At 41.6% G+C, this 16746-nt stretch overlaps 1 protein-coding gene across 6 annotated transcripts in view; it reads right to left on the reverse strand.

Annotated features, from left to right (window-relative positions):
- The window catches only part of LOC140351644 (sorbin and SH3 domain-containing protein 1), a 115193-nt gene that overhangs the window by 43709 nt on the left and 54738 nt on the right, over window positions 1–16746 (reverse strand). For all 6 annotated transcript variants that reach the window (XM_072437569.1, XM_072437565.1, XM_072437568.1 and 3 more), the window contains one exon: window positions 4933–4979. In XM_072437569.1, coding sequence (XP_072293670.1) covers window positions 4933–4979 — 47 coding nt within the window. The remainder of the gene's footprint in view (window positions 1–4932; window positions 4980–16746) is intronic.

Below are 16746 nucleotides of genomic sequence, written 5' to 3' on the forward strand. Positions count from 1 at the left end.
AAAGGGAGGGCAGGGAAATTATAGTTAAAGAAGAAGAAAAAAATCACAGAAGCGGAGCCAGAGAAATCCATGATGAGACTGAACGCACAAAACATGAGTTACAACCAGAGGCGGGAAGTTACGTAATCAAAATGTGACAAAGTAGTATACACAACATAAAGTCATATTTTTATATTTTTAAACTGAACAAAGGCTTTTTTGTACTACTTTCAGTGATAACCTAGTAGTTGACACAGCTTTGGAAACGTTCAATTCAACTCAATTCAAGATTTTATTGTCATCGTCATAGAAAACGACATCATTTCGTTTAGTGCATCAAACGGTGCACAGTTCTGATGTCAAGTGCAATACAAAGGGGCAATATCCCATGCAATAAACGCCAATAAATAACCCCAGAGTAAACATTAGCACAGTAAACATTATCAGTCTTAGCAGCAGCATGAAGGGCACAACAAGCACACTTTATAATAACAACCAGGCTGCAACGTCTTAGTCACAGTCACAAGATTATGACATCTCGGTTATGCAGATTATATTGCACAGTTTTCTTAAAGGTGCACTACTGCTTTGCCTGGACTGCTCCTCTACGTGGCATTAGACCGATCTGTATTGCACTGACAGAATTAGAGGGCATTTTATTGCAAAACGATGCTGTGAAAAACACGCATTCTCGCTGTGATGGATTGGGCTCGCCTCTGCACGGATCTGACCTGTCGAGTTAATGCCGTACCGTGGGACGTTCCAGGCAAAGCGATAACATCTCCACGGAGACAACAAGCAGGCGGTGGACTAGAAAAGTTACAAAGCGCACCTTTATGTAAAATGGAGAAGAAAAAGAGACGGAAATATATTTGAGACAATGTGAAAAGTATCACAATTTGTTCGTTCATGTGTCACTTTGTAGTTACACTGTACATGTAGTTTTCCAGTGAGCAATGGACACTTTGAAACTAATAAGAGCGTCAGAGGAGCGGGTTGAGTCGACTTACATTTGACCAGCAGCGTAACGTTTTTGCCCATAACAAGTCACTGAACTTTATTAGTCTGTTTTCGATGACAAATGACAAATGAGTCTTATTTTTCATTTTTTTACATTATATTCCTTACATTAGCCCCATCTTTTATGTGGGCTTGGGACTGGTGCAAAATAGCAATCAAGAGTTTGCTTCTAGGCCAGAGAATTCAACCACAAACTAACAACTTTGTGGACAGTTAAAAAGGCCCAAAGATTTTAGATTTATTGCCCAAGATTTGTTTTTTTTTACACCACAAACATTTCAGAATCTCCTTTTTTAACATTAATGTGCAAACCTTTTTTCAAATTTTCAAGCCAATTTGCTACACAACACATTATTCAAACACAATCTCACAAATCCCTTTATCTTTAGGTGCAAAATCTCAAATCAACCACATTTTTTACCATATAATCTTTGTTAATCTTACAGCTCATCATTCAGCACGTGTTTCCAATAACTCCCAGGCTTAAATTGAACGATACATATTCTAGTGGCTGTTTCATTTCCATATAATAATAATAATCGTGGAGGAAGTGGCTACTGGGACGTCCTGCTCTGATACGTCCACATCTGTTTCGTATCTGCGGTATCAGATATTGTCCCGTGAAGCCTCTCGATCCGAGCGCCGCCGAAGGGGAAAGAAATCCTGCTCCCGAAACATGTGCTCCTTTGAGGGAAGTGCATTTATGACTTGAGGTTTCCTTTGAAAACAGCCCTTCAGCTTCCTTCATCACAAACCACCTCTCCCTCTAAAATTAACACAAATACTCGGCGGGGGCTGAGGCCTTTAAGCTTGTTTTGGTTCTCCTTAAAAAGAGAACTGTGAGAAGAAGGGGGCGTGGAGGGAATAAAAAGAAACAAAACAGCAAAAACAAAGCTGGATAATCAAGAACACGTGGAGAGCATTTAGAGCATATAGAGCTGAAGTGACCAGAGAGACAGAGTCAAGACCTGTTTGAAGAGCACGTCATTCAGGGGTAAATTCTCTTTTCGCTGAGCTATAACTTCTATATTCTTTATGTTGGTATATATGACTTATAATATTTAGTTTGGTAAGGATTGTGACCCTGTTTTTGGGAAGAATATTCTATTGTTTAGTTAGGGGGTAAATGCTCATCCCATGGATCATTACAATAAAAATCTCACTGCACAAGTGACTTTTTGGTCCAGTCCAGACCTGGGATGGTTCTGGTTCAGCTCAGGGTTAGTTCTGGTATTGAAGATATCGAAGTTGGACACAAACATTATCTAGTACAAAATCTGTACAATTATTACCACTGAATCTTGTTTTATAGCCTACTACTACTTACTACTACTACTTACTACTACTACTACTTACTACTACTACTTACTACCACTACCACTACCACTACTACTACTACTACTACTACTAATCATTTTAATAGTCCTACCTCATCCTATTACTTATCGTACTTCTCGTCCTACTCCAACTACTCCTACTCCGACTACTCCAACTCCGACTACTCCTACTCCTACTACTCCTACTCCTACTACTCCAACTCCTACTACTCCAACTCCGACTACTCCAACTCCGACTACTCCAACTCCGACTACTCCAACTCCGACTACTCCAACTCCGACTCCCGACTACTCCAACTCCGACTACTCCAACTCGGACTACTCCAACTCGGACTACTCCAACTCGGACTACTCAACTCGGACTACTCTAACTCCGACTACCCTTACTCCGACTACCCTTACTCCGACTACCCTTACTCCGACTACCCTTACTCCGACTACCCTTACTCCGACTACTCTTACTCCGACTACTCTTACTCCGACTACTCTTATTCCGACTACTCTTATTCCGACTACTCTTACTCCGACTACTCTTCCTCCGACAACTCCAACTCCGACTACTCCAACTCCAACTACTCCTACTCCAACTACTCCTACTCCAACTACTCCAACTCCTCTGACTCCAACTACTCTTACTCCAACTACTTTTACTCAAACTACTTTTACTCAAACTACTCCCAGCCCTTTTGCATCTACTCCTACTTCTTATCCTGCTACTACAATCCATATATCTTGTCCTACTACGACTACTAGTACTCATATTTCTCGCCCTACCTCTTGTCCAAATACTCCTACTTCTCATCCAACTACTCCTATTACTTCCTGTCTCCATATTACCACTATTACTTCTCATCTTATCACAATTCCTACTTCTTGTCTAACTAATACTACTTGTATTTCCCATCCTTCTACTACTTCTACTTCTCATCCAACTACTCCCACTTCTCCTCCTTTTACTACTCCTATTACTTCCCAGTCTATTACCACTACTACTCATCTTATTACTACTCCTACTTCTCGTCCAACTATTCCTACTTCTCGTCCTTTTATTACTCCTACTTCTCCTCCAACTACTCCCACTTCTCATCCTTTTACTACTCCTATTACGTCCCAGTCTATTACCACTACTACTCATCTTATTACTACTCCTACTTCTTGTCCAACTACTACTTCTCCTATTTCCCGCCCCCCTGCTCCTACTTCTCGGACTACTACCACCCCTTCTACTCATATTGCTCCCACTCCCACTACTATACCTTCTCGTCCCACCAAATAAATAAAAGACTATTTAAAAGACTGTTACCGTGACTCCCCCGGCGGCCCACACGTTCCACGCTGAAGCTGAGGCGATCTTTGGGGCTGTGTGACATAATGCTAGTGGCGAATGGAAACTTAGAGAACGGAGGCAAAGGTTTTGTTTTCTCTGGCCCGGGATTACAACAGGCACCGGGGCTCGCTCCTAAATTCCTTGCATTTTATTACACAAACAAAAATAGAGGAAGTAAATCTCGTCAGCCCAAACAAAAAGATCAAAGGCGCTGAGGGGCTAAGCATGTTTCACTGCATCCTATTGTATTACTAAGGCTGAGTATATGAGAACGCTGAGAGCACATTCAGAAGAACAGCTTTAGAACTTCTTTCATCTCCATTTATTCCTGTGTTTAAAGTGTTTGTTATTTAGAATTAGATCTGGTTCATATCTGAGCTAGTTTAGTCCTCTATTAGTCCTTCTGAGTACTTTTCAGTCCTGGTCTAAACCTGCCTTTTTCTGCATTTATTTAAAACAAATGTAGATTTGTCCTATTTATGTCCAGTTTGAAACCGGTCTAGTTCTGGATAGGTCCACTTATAGTCCTGGTTTGGTTCTGGGTGTAATTCCTAGTCCCATTTCCTGTTTTACACTTGGCTGTGCAAATAATCAAAGTCTACAACCAATATTCTGTCCTTAAAAGCTTGTGGTTTGGAGCAGAGTTTATACTTTGTGAGGAGAAATGTTGCCTTTTTTCCCCCGTTCAATGGCAATTATCAAAAGTCTGTCTTGTTTATGTTCAGGAAATTCATATTGAAAGACATTTTTACGTGTTTGAAGCAAGACAAACTCAAATAGAATCGAAAATGGTGATCAATCAATAAGAGGACAAAAATAATATCTTGGCTTTGTATGTCATATTGCCAAGCTGTATCTTGTAGTCCTGGCTCATAGTCCTGGTCCAGCCCAGTTTTAGTCCCCGTTAAGTCCTGGTTTAGCCCTGCACGCTGGTATCCTGTATCCATTCATAGCAGATAACAGTTTTGCAGCCGCTGTGCTATTGTCAGTCATCCACATGTCGCTCTGACAGCCAGGTTAGAGCTTTAAATAACAGAGCAAATAGCTGCCACATACAGCCTCGATACCACAACCCGGCCATTTAAAAACACCATGAAATACCCTCCAAACACCATGAAATACCCTCTAAACACAGCACACGCAGTACAGCTGGCTTTCCCAATATTAAACACAAGTTCCTCAGGAAACAGGGGGTCCATCGCTGTAGGCGGGAAGCGACACATGCAGGAAAACGTCAAAAAAATAAAGGTAAATAACAACAATACTTACTATGGCAGATCGGAGGATGTGTCCAGGGGGGTGAATGAAGGGGCAGTCTGCAACAAACCAAACAAAGAAGTCATTGATAGATCCACAGGAAGATTCCCACAGCTAGGAGAAGAGCATTAGCCGCAGCCCGGGCAGTGTGGCGTCTCGCAGCTCGTCTGGGGGCTAAATGTCGAGGCTAACGGGGGGTCGCGTCGCCGCTCCTTCTCGCTCTGGGAGTGTTTTGGCTCGCATGCAAGTTGAGTAGAGAACGAGCAGGAGGAAGGTAGGCGGCGGGGAGGTATAGGAGCAGGGGAGGCAGCAGAGGAGCGGAGGAGAGCGAGAGAGAGTGTCAGAGGGGGCCGAAACGGGGCGGGGTTTGGGTAAAAGAGGAGGCGGGTCGGCGAGGGGCTCGGGCCAATCGCGGGGCGGCACTCGAGGGAGAAGCTGCGGCCCATTGTCTGGTGGCGCTTTCGGAGGCGCTCTCGTTACCAGCGGAGCGGACCGGGGGACAATCAAGCAGCTGGCGGAGCGGGAAGGCCAAATTACACAAACATACAGACACTAGATTACACTTAGATGCACACGGAGAATGCCACGACAATGCGAGGAGGAGAGGCACAATGCGAACACAGGGAAACAATCGTGTTAAAGAGGATGTACGAACAAATCGGACGGGTACAGTGAGGGGTAACAGCAAAAAGTCAATTACTTTGGAGGAATTGTTAGGTTTACGAGACTTGTGCTCATCGTTTTGTACGTTTTCCCCCCATTTACAAAACACACAAATATTAATAACATATGTAGACAATGATTTGACATGAATTGGCTTGTAATTAATTGTTGCCATTGATGAATAATTATGTGAGTGCGAAATAAAAGACTTTATAATAACAACATGCCTTAATAAAGCATGAACACAGACTTAATTCATGATGAACAAATTGTTTATTAAGACTTATTCAGGCTTAGTCAATATTTAAATGAGTTATTAAGGTTTGGAATTAGATTTAGAGTGTTAATCAACCTGAATAAATCTTAATAAACCATTTGTTTGTTATGAATTACGTCTTTGTTTCAGCTGTATTAATGCTTATTCAGGTGTAGTTATTATAAGTGGAAACAAAACCACTGATTAAGTATTTATGACTCCCTCAAGGGTTCCAAGACAACGAGACAAAGTTGTCACTATAAACCGAGCGTACAGAATGATAAAATAAATAGCCAAGTTCTGCCTGAAACTAAGTCAACATTGTCTGAAACAATACGGGCAGTGCAGTCGGTTGCCAATTTGACAATCATAATTTTTTACGGCTCGAACCACAATAACACGGAGGTATTCCAAAAGACATTCCGAGACATCGACACTTTGAAAATAATGGGCCGACCAGAGGCTTAAATAAAACAGCGGTGCAGTCAATTGGGCCATTTGAATTCCTACGAAACCAGACGGCAATGAAGTATTGTGGGATATATTTTTCATATTCAAAACAGATTAAACAAATGAGTTACAAGGGGCAACATTGTAAGCCGTCTAATATAGCTTAATTTTCAAAAGTTGCTTGATTCCGATTCATATTGTGCAATCTACAACTCATTTAAAGGTGCGCCATCAAACTTTTCTGGTTCAGGTGTTTCATAGCATGGCATTACACCAATCTCCATGGAGACAAGTAGCTCACAGTCAGCATGCATGTTTTATTAAGCGCGAAAACATCTGCAATCGCTTAAACGCAATGATGGTTCGGCGTGAAACATTCCAAGCAAAGCGATGGCATCTCCATGGAGACGAACCACCAGAAAAGTTACACAGTGCACCTTAAAGAGGGCTCGGCCTTTCCAAACCGTACAACCAGACGCATCAAGTTCCTCTATGTCAACAAGTGGGTACATAATGCACGTACTGACAAGTTTGTGGTTAAAACAATTCAACAATAACACCGCTGTGTCATTTACTATTGTCCTCTTGTTGTGCATTGTGTGTGCGGCGTGCATGCCTATAGCGGGAACATTATCATAAATCATCCGGAAGCCTTAAGTCCCCATGTCCCAGGCCTATAGCCCTGTCCCGCGACTCGCACACAGCTGTTATTTTGGAGCGGCTCTTGTGTCCCGAACAGAAGGGGTGGCCACTCGCTGAGGTAGCACCCGGTAGCACATTTTGAATGGTTTAGACCTCCGCCTAATTTTAGACCACTGTTTCTGCAGCTCTCCTCTCCTCCAGACGTCACGGAGGGTAAAAATAACGTAGACGCCGGCACCGCGAATAAAAAGCGCAAGTGTTGTTTGCAAATAGTGTTGCACAATCCCTAGCCACGCCAGCCAGGCCGTCCCGGTCGCTAATGCCTGTTGCCCCCTTTATACTTCCACAACGCCGTGCCAAAAAACCTCCACTTCGCCCCCACACCGATGACCAGACAAGGAGCATTCCCGTGCCCCATCTCGCCACAGCAGATGCCGAGGCTCAGAGTTGCCAGGGCAGGACGATCATTAATAACCAAACTGTTTCCGACGCCTTATTTGTGTTGATGTGTAACTCATCAAAACAACAGTGTCCTCTGCGCCCATCTGAAACATCCTTTAGGTTAAGGGCAAAGAGGTTAGGACTGGTTGTAACATAAATGTATTAAGGTGGGCATATTGTCCTTACAGAGATGTGTTTTGCACTTGAATGATTTATATTTGATACTAGGGCAACCGTCGACCTTTTTCAAGATCTAGAGCCAAGATCCTGGTCCAGAAGTCTACTGCATGCTTTAAGTTGATGGGGGATACCCTCCAAGACACTGGGAGAGCTCCACACGGGTTATTCTAGAGTTATTTTGGATTTTGACTGTTCAATCTTTTTGCTTGCTCTGACTGGTATGATAAGTGTGGGCCGAGCGGCTTCACTGCACGCTTCACAACAAGAAGGTCAGAGGTTTGAATCCCAGGCCAGATCGGCTCTTCCTGTTTGCATGTTTCTCCCCAGACTCCGGTTCCCCCCCCCCCATCATCCGTAAACATGTGAAATCCTCCAGAGAACCAAGCCGAGCTCAAGGCCTGGAGATGGGTCCCCGGATGCTGCACTGTGACCGTTTGCCCCAGCGGCATTGGAGGATGGGTCAAATGCAGAGAAGGAATGTCCCTCACGGGGGATTAATAACGAATGCCTTAACCTTGTAATACCGCTCTGGGTTGCACTGACGCTAATCTGCAACCACCGACCACTTTCCTACACAGGTAAGGTGAAGTGAGGAGTCTCGCCAAAGGGCACAACAACAGTATGGACCTGGGATTGAGCTGCGAGTAGTTTAAATAGTTACAGAGCGATTGTAGTAGTGTTGCCATGAACGGAAGCTCATTAGCGACCATTCAAATAAACAGACATCTTCATATAAGAGCATTGAACTGGTGCTTCTGAAGTCGCCTCTATTTTAAGTCTAATGTTCCATGTCGGTGTCATTGAAGAATCTGGGACTCTTTCTTGCACTACACCGGCCCCTCCCCTCTCCCGCCCCTCTCGATCTGGGACAGGGGACGACCGGCTGACACCCCGGGGTAATGGGGCTTATAGAGTCCGTCTGCAGTGGAAAGTAAACAGGAAGCAAGCTAGAGAGCCTTATCGCGGATTTAGGAATTTAATCCTGACGCCGATATTTACAAGAACTCAACACTTTATGAATTTTTCTTCATTAAAACGAGATTGACGTTTTTTAAAGTTACCTCACTAGGGTGCCATTGCATAAATGTCTCAACCTATTACATAAGAACCCCTACGGCATATTATTGTATAGTTGGAACAAATGGAAGTGGATATTAAACCATTGTAGAAAAAGGAATGATCAGATTGAAATAACACTAAGTGAACAGGGATGCTGCTGAACCGCTGCGCATCAATGTATACAAGCAACAAAAGCAACAACAATATTTTTCGGACTTTAAGCCGCTACTTTTTTCCCACGCTTGATAGAACGTTAATGAGGAAATGAATCTAGATGCGGCTGAACGCAAAGACACACAACGTGCCATTACGGCGGTCTGAAGTTTAGAACCTGCCGCATTGAAATGAGACTTTCTTGGCCCGACCTGACCTGCGGACAACCCGTGCATCACTACCGCGGACCATATCTATGTGTAAATATCTCATGTTACAACGCAACACTCACTAAGCACAAGCTCAGGAGCAGTTGAACAAGATGTGAAGACACAGACACAAGTAAATCAGCTCACACAGAGTAATCATGGACAGAGGGGACAGTAGGAGACAGCTCAGAGGTGTTCTATGTTCGTTAAGCTTCAAAATGCTGTATGTTTTATTACAATCCAACTCATATTCATTGAGAAATTAGTCTAATTAGACCCGCGGCGCAGTGGACCGCGGATGTGCCATAAGACAGTGCAAAAGACAACAGGTGCATCACCACTGCGTTTAATTATGTAAATATCTCATCTTACAAGGTGGGCCCCTGCGGCTTGACAGGTGCAATTTATTTTTTCTTTGTAAATTTAGTTGGTGCGGCTTTTATTCAGGAGCGCTCTATAGCTCTATAGCCCGGATATTACGGTAGGAAGATTCTAGATGCCACGTAACAGTAACAATTATAGGTGGGCAATATATCAAAATGTAGATAATATCGTGAGTGTTAATTTGAACAAAGAGTATATCATTTATAGTAAAAATGCTACAAAAAGAAAGAAGAGGAAGATTAAAAAAAATAAAAAATTGTAAAATGAATCACCATATATCTTTACTTGAACATTTACAAACATTTAATGGATAATTTTGTTGTTTTGATAATTAAACCTATACATTCAAAGTCATGTTTTAACACATTTCTGTTGAATAGACATAATATCGTCTGACTATTGTTATTGCTTTACTACATAGACATATGGAGATATTAATTTTGGTCCCTAGTAACAGTGCACCAACTTGAGCGTAACACTTTTTGGCTTCCCCTGTCCATCATGTGACATGCTGCGTCTGAGCGTGTCCTTAAATGAGTCTCTTCCTGCTCACTGCCTTGTGTATCTCTGTGTATCTCTGTGTATCTCTGTGTATCTCTGTGTATCTCTGTGTATCTCTGTGTATCTCTGTGTATCCTTGTGTGTCTGATCTGTGTATCTGATCTGTGTATCTGTATCTTGGCATATCCTTGTGTATCTGTGTACCTGTGTATCCCGGCATATCCTTGTGTATCTGTGTACCTGTGTACCTGTGTACCTCTGCATATCCTTGTGTATCTGTGTATCTTGGCATATCCTTGTGTATCTGGGCATATCCTTGTGTATCTGGGCATATCCTTGTGTATCTGGGCATATCCTTGTGTATCTGTGTATTTGCGTATCCTTGTGTATCTGTGTATCCGCGTATCCTTGTGTATCTGTGTATCCGCGTATCCTTGTGTATCTCTGTATAAGGACACTGCAGAGTGATTCAGAGCTGCACCATGACTCCTCAGCCACATTCACATGTTTCCAAACAGGTGTCCCCGGCCACTCACCGGCCTGCGAGCTTGATATTCAGAATAACTGTCAGGAGTAGGTCACCGTAACTCGAGGCCCATTCTTTTCAACGCCTTATCTGTGCTCATGCGTCCATATCAAAACAACAAACTGACCCGTGCCCCAAATATGGACACGCTCTAGACTAATACTTCTTGTTGTTGCCATCAAATATTCTCACACAACTCATTTAGCTTTTAGTATTTGGGAACAGTGCAATTTCATTCTCAAGTCAGAGTGAGAGACTGGAGCATAACAGGGTAGTAGAAGTAGCTGTAGTATATGGAATGTAGTAAAAGTAAGATAATGGCGTGTGTAGTAGTAATGGTAGTAATATGTCTGCAATATTTGTGTGAAAGTTGTGAGAAAACTTGGTAAACTACATTTTAAACTTGAGTAACATTTTGTGGATGCTTTGATTTTTACTTATAAACGGATAAAACACTGCAAATATTGATAAAGATTTCATTGAAACTGTAATTTCATCTATTCTACATTCCCAGATTGAGTCACACAAGTGATAAATTGTGGTAAAGCCATATCACATTTTAGACGACACACTTAAACGATTACTCACAATACCAGTAAATGACCCCGATGGAGTCACTCAAATGCAGTAGCGGAAGAAGTACTACATTTATTACTGAAGTAAAAGTACAGGACCAAATAAAACACCTACAAAATGCACTTACAGTAGTAAAAGTTCTGAAGTACCCGTTGAAAAAAAAAAAAGGATTTCTTTCACACCGATTTTGAGAATCGTTAAAGCGTTAAATGTGCTGATCTTGATACAGAATTGTATCGATCTTTTGTCAACACTAGCAATTTGAATCAATTTCCAATTTTTTTTGAGTGCATTTGCGCAAAACGGAGACTTGAACTCAAAACTTTTCAGCAGGATGTCACAGTGAACGTGCTAAAAATAACCTCTCGACCCAAAATGAAACGTAAAAATGCAAGTGAAAGTAAAACCAATGTGAAAAAAAACTACTTTACAAAACATAAATAAAGTACGGACGACTAAAAGGTTTACTTAAGTGGAGTACTTTTACTTTTGTACCGCCGCTCAAATACGAAAAGCAGTACAGCCCAAACTTAGACTTGAGTAAACAGTGCATTGATCGCTTGGTATCAAACCTGTATTACATATTCTTGCGTACTTCTCCTTCCCTTCCATTACCCCACAGATACTTGTGCTTCCTCACAGCCTGGGCCTTGCGTTTGGCGTCTCTGCGTCAGCGCTCCGGCCCTGATGGAGTCGCTCAGCCTGACTGCAGTTATGTCAGGAATCCCCTCTCACACTTCCTCTGACACCGGTGATGAACGGTCAGTGTCACCGCGTGTGTTTTTAGACACCTCTCACGAGTTATTAATATGAAAGACAGGGCCTGTTACCGTAATTATATCCGAGAATCGGCAGGAATATTGGGTGCTCGGAGGCAATCGGGGCGAGGGCGGGGGCGGGGCGTTTAAGGGAAAGGCCGATAGTCACAATGTTATGAGAGGAGACAGTGACGTCTTAGTCATGAGTGAGGCTGGTCTGAGAAGTGACACGAGGAGACCAAAATATAACGCATTACGGACTAAACGGCTCACTATGGCTCACTATGGCTCACTATGACTCAATGGAGACGTTAAAGGATCGGATGTCTTATAGAAATGTAAAGTACGCGCAAAAATGTCATGTTCTGTGATTGAATAGGTCTAATAACATTTAAACTGATTGATTTGGATCGATATGTAATTGTTAAAAATGGAAAATGGTGACAGCCTTTATTTAAATAGGGTCATCACTTCCTCCTTTCCTTTTTTGAGCGTACCTGGAAATAAATGTGTGTAAATATATAATGACACCCTTTTCTATCTGGATATTTTAAGTTGACACATAGAAAATAAACTTAAAGTGCATATGACTTTTTTTGGTGTATTTATTTCTGTTCTAAATATAAATGATAGTTTTACACCAATCGAGCAGGTATTTGAAGAAAACGTTTATGTATAATTTACACAAATACACAACTTATTTGACTCTCTAAACATAATTCAACAAAATAAAGTTGCTCTCATATATTTGTATTTGTCAAATAAAATAATTGTGACATTAGATGAGTTTTTGCCCTGTTTTGCTGGGTAATTTCCTAGTGTGATAATCAATTGCAAACAGGAAGTGACGTTATAAACCTAAAAAATGTGCTCTTCTGTGATAACATTTTAGGAAATTCTAAATATATTTATCTTAACTGCATTTTACTTCAATGAGTCGTCCGACCTGTCAGAGGCACTTTAAGGCACAAAATCGCCAAAACAAAAGCCCCATTTAGTCCAATTTCTGTCAAATTTCCCCATTCTCCGGTAATCCTTTATTCACGTTATCCTTTGTATAGTTTATTTAAAGATCTATTATTCACGTGGAATGATGAAAGACTGAGAATTGACACAGTTATTCACAGCTTGGGCACATCGGTCCCAGACTCTAGTTCACGGTGTCGAATATTTTGGATGCCTTCTCCTGGATGACATTTGACCAAGCCGAACCTCCGAAGTGATTTAACAGATGCAGCTCTGTCGACTTCCAGTCTCTGAGAATAAAAAGCCACGGGCATATTTTCTTTGCAACTATATATAATACAGCTCAAAACTTGGTCAAATCTCCACATTCCTCAAAGATTGCTGAAAGTAAATCCACTAAACGAGCTTTTGTTACTATGTAATGGCGTTATTGTGAGGTTAAAGGCCATATTTTTGGTCAAATGTGAGGAGCTAAAATAGCAGGAGTATTTTTATAAGTTGAAAATTAAGACAACATGAAGTATTAAAGCAGAGAAATGTTTGGCAATAGGTACAACTTGGCCTATTTGAAGATTTTACTCAAAACTTCACTACTTTAGTACTAGTACCTTTAATATTACGTTTTGATTATTGCATCTTCTACTCTTTCATCTGTTTGTCCAAGTTTGTTTTTATATAATTCACACTTGATTGTAAGATGATTTTTCTTCTTTTTTGTTTGACAATATTGCTTGGTTTTATATGATCATAAAGCGATAGAGCGCCCCCTGCAGCGCTCTTGTGAAAATACGCCAGGGCCTTGTGGTCAGACATTAAGGGGCTATTGAACCACAAACTGCACCACAATTTTAGTATTTAGTATAATATCCAAAAACAACTCGTAAATGGTACTAAACAGAAATCTTTTGTTCCACTGAAGTAGACAAAACAACATTTCTCCGTCACATAAAAACGGGACTAAAGTGGGACAAAAGCGAGACAAAAGCGAGTCTAAAGCGAGTCTAAAGCGAGTCTAAAAGCGGGGCAAAAGCGAGTCTAAAATGGGACTAAAACGGGACTAAAGCGGGACTAATGCGGGTCGAAAGCGGGACTAAAGTAGAACTAAAGCGGGACTAAAACAGGACTAAAGCAGAACTAAAGCGGGTCTAAAGCAGGACAAAAGCGGGTCTAAAGCGGGACTAAAGCGGGACTAAAGCAGAACTAAAGAGGGTCTAAAGCGGGACTAAAGCGGGTCTAAAGCGGGTCTAAAGCGGGACTAAAGCGGGACTAAAGCGGGTCTAAAGCAGGACTAAAGCAGAACTAAAGCGGGTCTAAAGCGAGTCTAAAGCGGGTCTAAAGCGGGTCTAAAGCGAGTCAAAAGCGGGACTTAAGTAGAACTAAAGCGGGTCTAAAGTAGAACTAAAGCGAGACTAAAACAGGACTAAAGCAGAACTAAAGCGGGTCTAAAGCGGGTCTAAAGCGGGACTAAAGCGGGTCTAAAGCGGGACTAAAGCGGGACTAAAGCTGGACTAAAGCTGGTCTAAAGCGGGACTAAAGCAGAACTAAAGAGGGTCTAAAGCGGGTCTAAAACGGGTCTAAAGCGGGACTAAAGCGGGTCTAAAGCGGGACTAAAGCGGGACTAAAGCGGGACTAAAGCAGGACTAAAAAGGGTCTAAAGCAGGACTAAGGCGGGACAAAAGCGGGACTAAAGCGGGTCTAAAGCGGGTCTAAAGCGGGTATAAAACAGGACTAGACCTCAGAATCTGAACCAGGACCATAAGGTCTTAAATATAAGTGGCATTAAAACATCAGTTTCACTAGATGGTAAAAGTATAGTACAGTAAAACTGAATAACAGAGCTAACAGAGTGCACTAAAGACAAACTCATCTGCAATATGGTCCAAGCTGTCAGAGAACAGACACACATTTTTATTTTTTTCTTCTTTTACTGAAATACGCAAGTGCAATCAAAACATTTACTGTTGCCAAATATTTTAAAAAGAGCCAGGGTTTTCCAGGATAGTTCAGCGACAGCAGGGGCGATAGCGGATACTTAAAACGCCACGAAAATACATATTTAACCATTACAGGGACATAAAGACATTTAATAAAGTACTAGGCCTTTTGCCGCAGTGTATATTGTAAAAGTATCCATTCAGGTGGAAATGAGACCACAGCACGCTCTCTGCATCCGTTTGTTAGTTTTACCTGGGCTCAGAATATCGCAGTGAATATCTAAGATGCTGCTAATGCATTATTGACTACTTCCGTTTTTCATGTTGTTTAAAACCTTTCACAGAGCCTGTGACTATTGACATTTTCCCTGCCTCTCGTTTTAATTCAAACAAAGGTCTAAAGGTCGTGTCGTCATCTGAGACCTGGACATTCCTCATCGCTCTCCATTGAGAAATCCTCCCAGTCACACACACCATCTCCGACACGTCAGTCAAGCACAGAGAAGCTCTTCTTCCATTACTACACCCACTGCTACTACTACCTACTGAGAAAAAGTACTACAATAACCTCTTAGTTTACTAGCCTGGCCCCTTCTGCTACTTTTCAGACATGACTTGAGTGCATCAGTACATTTTGGTTTCTCCTCTGTGAGTAAGTCTACAAGTGGCAAGTTTTATGTTTAAAAAAAAAAATAAATATTTCAACGTTTTGGTTTCTTGCATCAGCACCACTCCCTCAGTTCAGATATGAAGTATAATCATCACTGACCTTTGCCTATTTTAATACTTTAGCAGCTTTAAAAAAAAAAAAAAAAAACATGTAGAAAGATTTTAAAAGGTTTTATAGCAAAGATTCCAACATTATTGAAGGGAATAATTTTATTTTTATCATTATTCTTTATTTCAATTGTGTGTTTCAATTTATTTTTAATGATTTGCTCTCTAAAAGGCTTCAGTCCTATGCTTATCTTTAGTTAAAAATGCAGACATAATGTACGATAGTCGACTACTAAAATAATGTTTTTAATGTAATTTGATGTTATTTAATGTTAATTGGATGTTAAATGTCAAATCCTGATCCTAACCCATTGTTTCAAGCAATTGTTTCCCCAAATACAGATTTTACTCTACTTTGAGCCAATTCTTGAAGTACTTTATACATCTACCGTATTTTCCACACTATAAGCACTGGATTATAAGGCGCACTGACAATGAATGGTCTATTTTGGATCATTTTTCATATATAAAAAGGCGCACTGGACTATAAGGCGCATTAAGCAAAACAAAACGTGTACCATACAAAATCGCTTCGAGGTCAGTAAGCACGACCAGAATTAATCCATAAGACGCACTGTGGTTTTTTGAGAAAATTCAAGGCTTTTAAGTGCCCCTTATAGTGCGGAAAATACAGTACTTGAGTAATCTCATTTTAAAGCACACTTATTAAATGTTTTTTTTCACTGCAGAAAGTCAGTACTAAACATAAACTGAAGGAAAATATACCGTTACACAAAAGGAGCAGAAACTCAAGGTACTTAAAGAGACCACTCTAAACCAGCACTCGTGCACACTATTGCTCGTCTCAAAGCGTCCATCAGCGCGCCTCTATCTCCTCTACACGGCCAGACGGCGCAGACTCCGATACGTCCATCAAGCCCGGTTGAGCCAGTGCGTCTGGCCAGCCTTAAGGTCACATGCTGCAGATTCCCCGGAGCAGCTTTTGGAAGTGACTGTGACATTAAACAGGAGCCAGACATCAAGGCGAGCTCAGCGGGCAGGAATCCACGCAGCGCCTATATGCTTACATCCAGGCATCCGCAGGCCGACAACGGGAAATCGGGGCTGTGGGCAGTAGATCATGGGTTGCCACCGCTAAAATGTGACAAGCAGAAGTGTAGAGCAGCGGTTTTGCCAAATGTGACGGTTGAAACGGTGACTTAAAATGACTAGAATTGAGCAAATGTGTCGGACGGTCCAGGCCAGACATGTGACCTACAGTGTCTACAGTGTACACAGCACCTGCGACCAATGTAGGGATTTCAAATTTTAGTCTTATGACGATTATTGGGAGAATAAACGTCGCGATTTAACAATTATTCGCCATTATTGTCGGCAAAACGACAATTAA

Source organism: Eucyclogobius newberryi, unplaced genomic scaffold, assembly GCF_026437365.1.
Source record: "Eucyclogobius newberryi isolate DKJ021-1_F unplaced genomic scaffold, fEucNew1.0.hap1 SCAF_8, whole genome shotgun sequence".
NCBI classification, from domain to species: domain Eukaryota; kingdom Metazoa; phylum Chordata; class Actinopteri; order Gobiiformes; family Gobiidae; genus Eucyclogobius; species Eucyclogobius newberryi.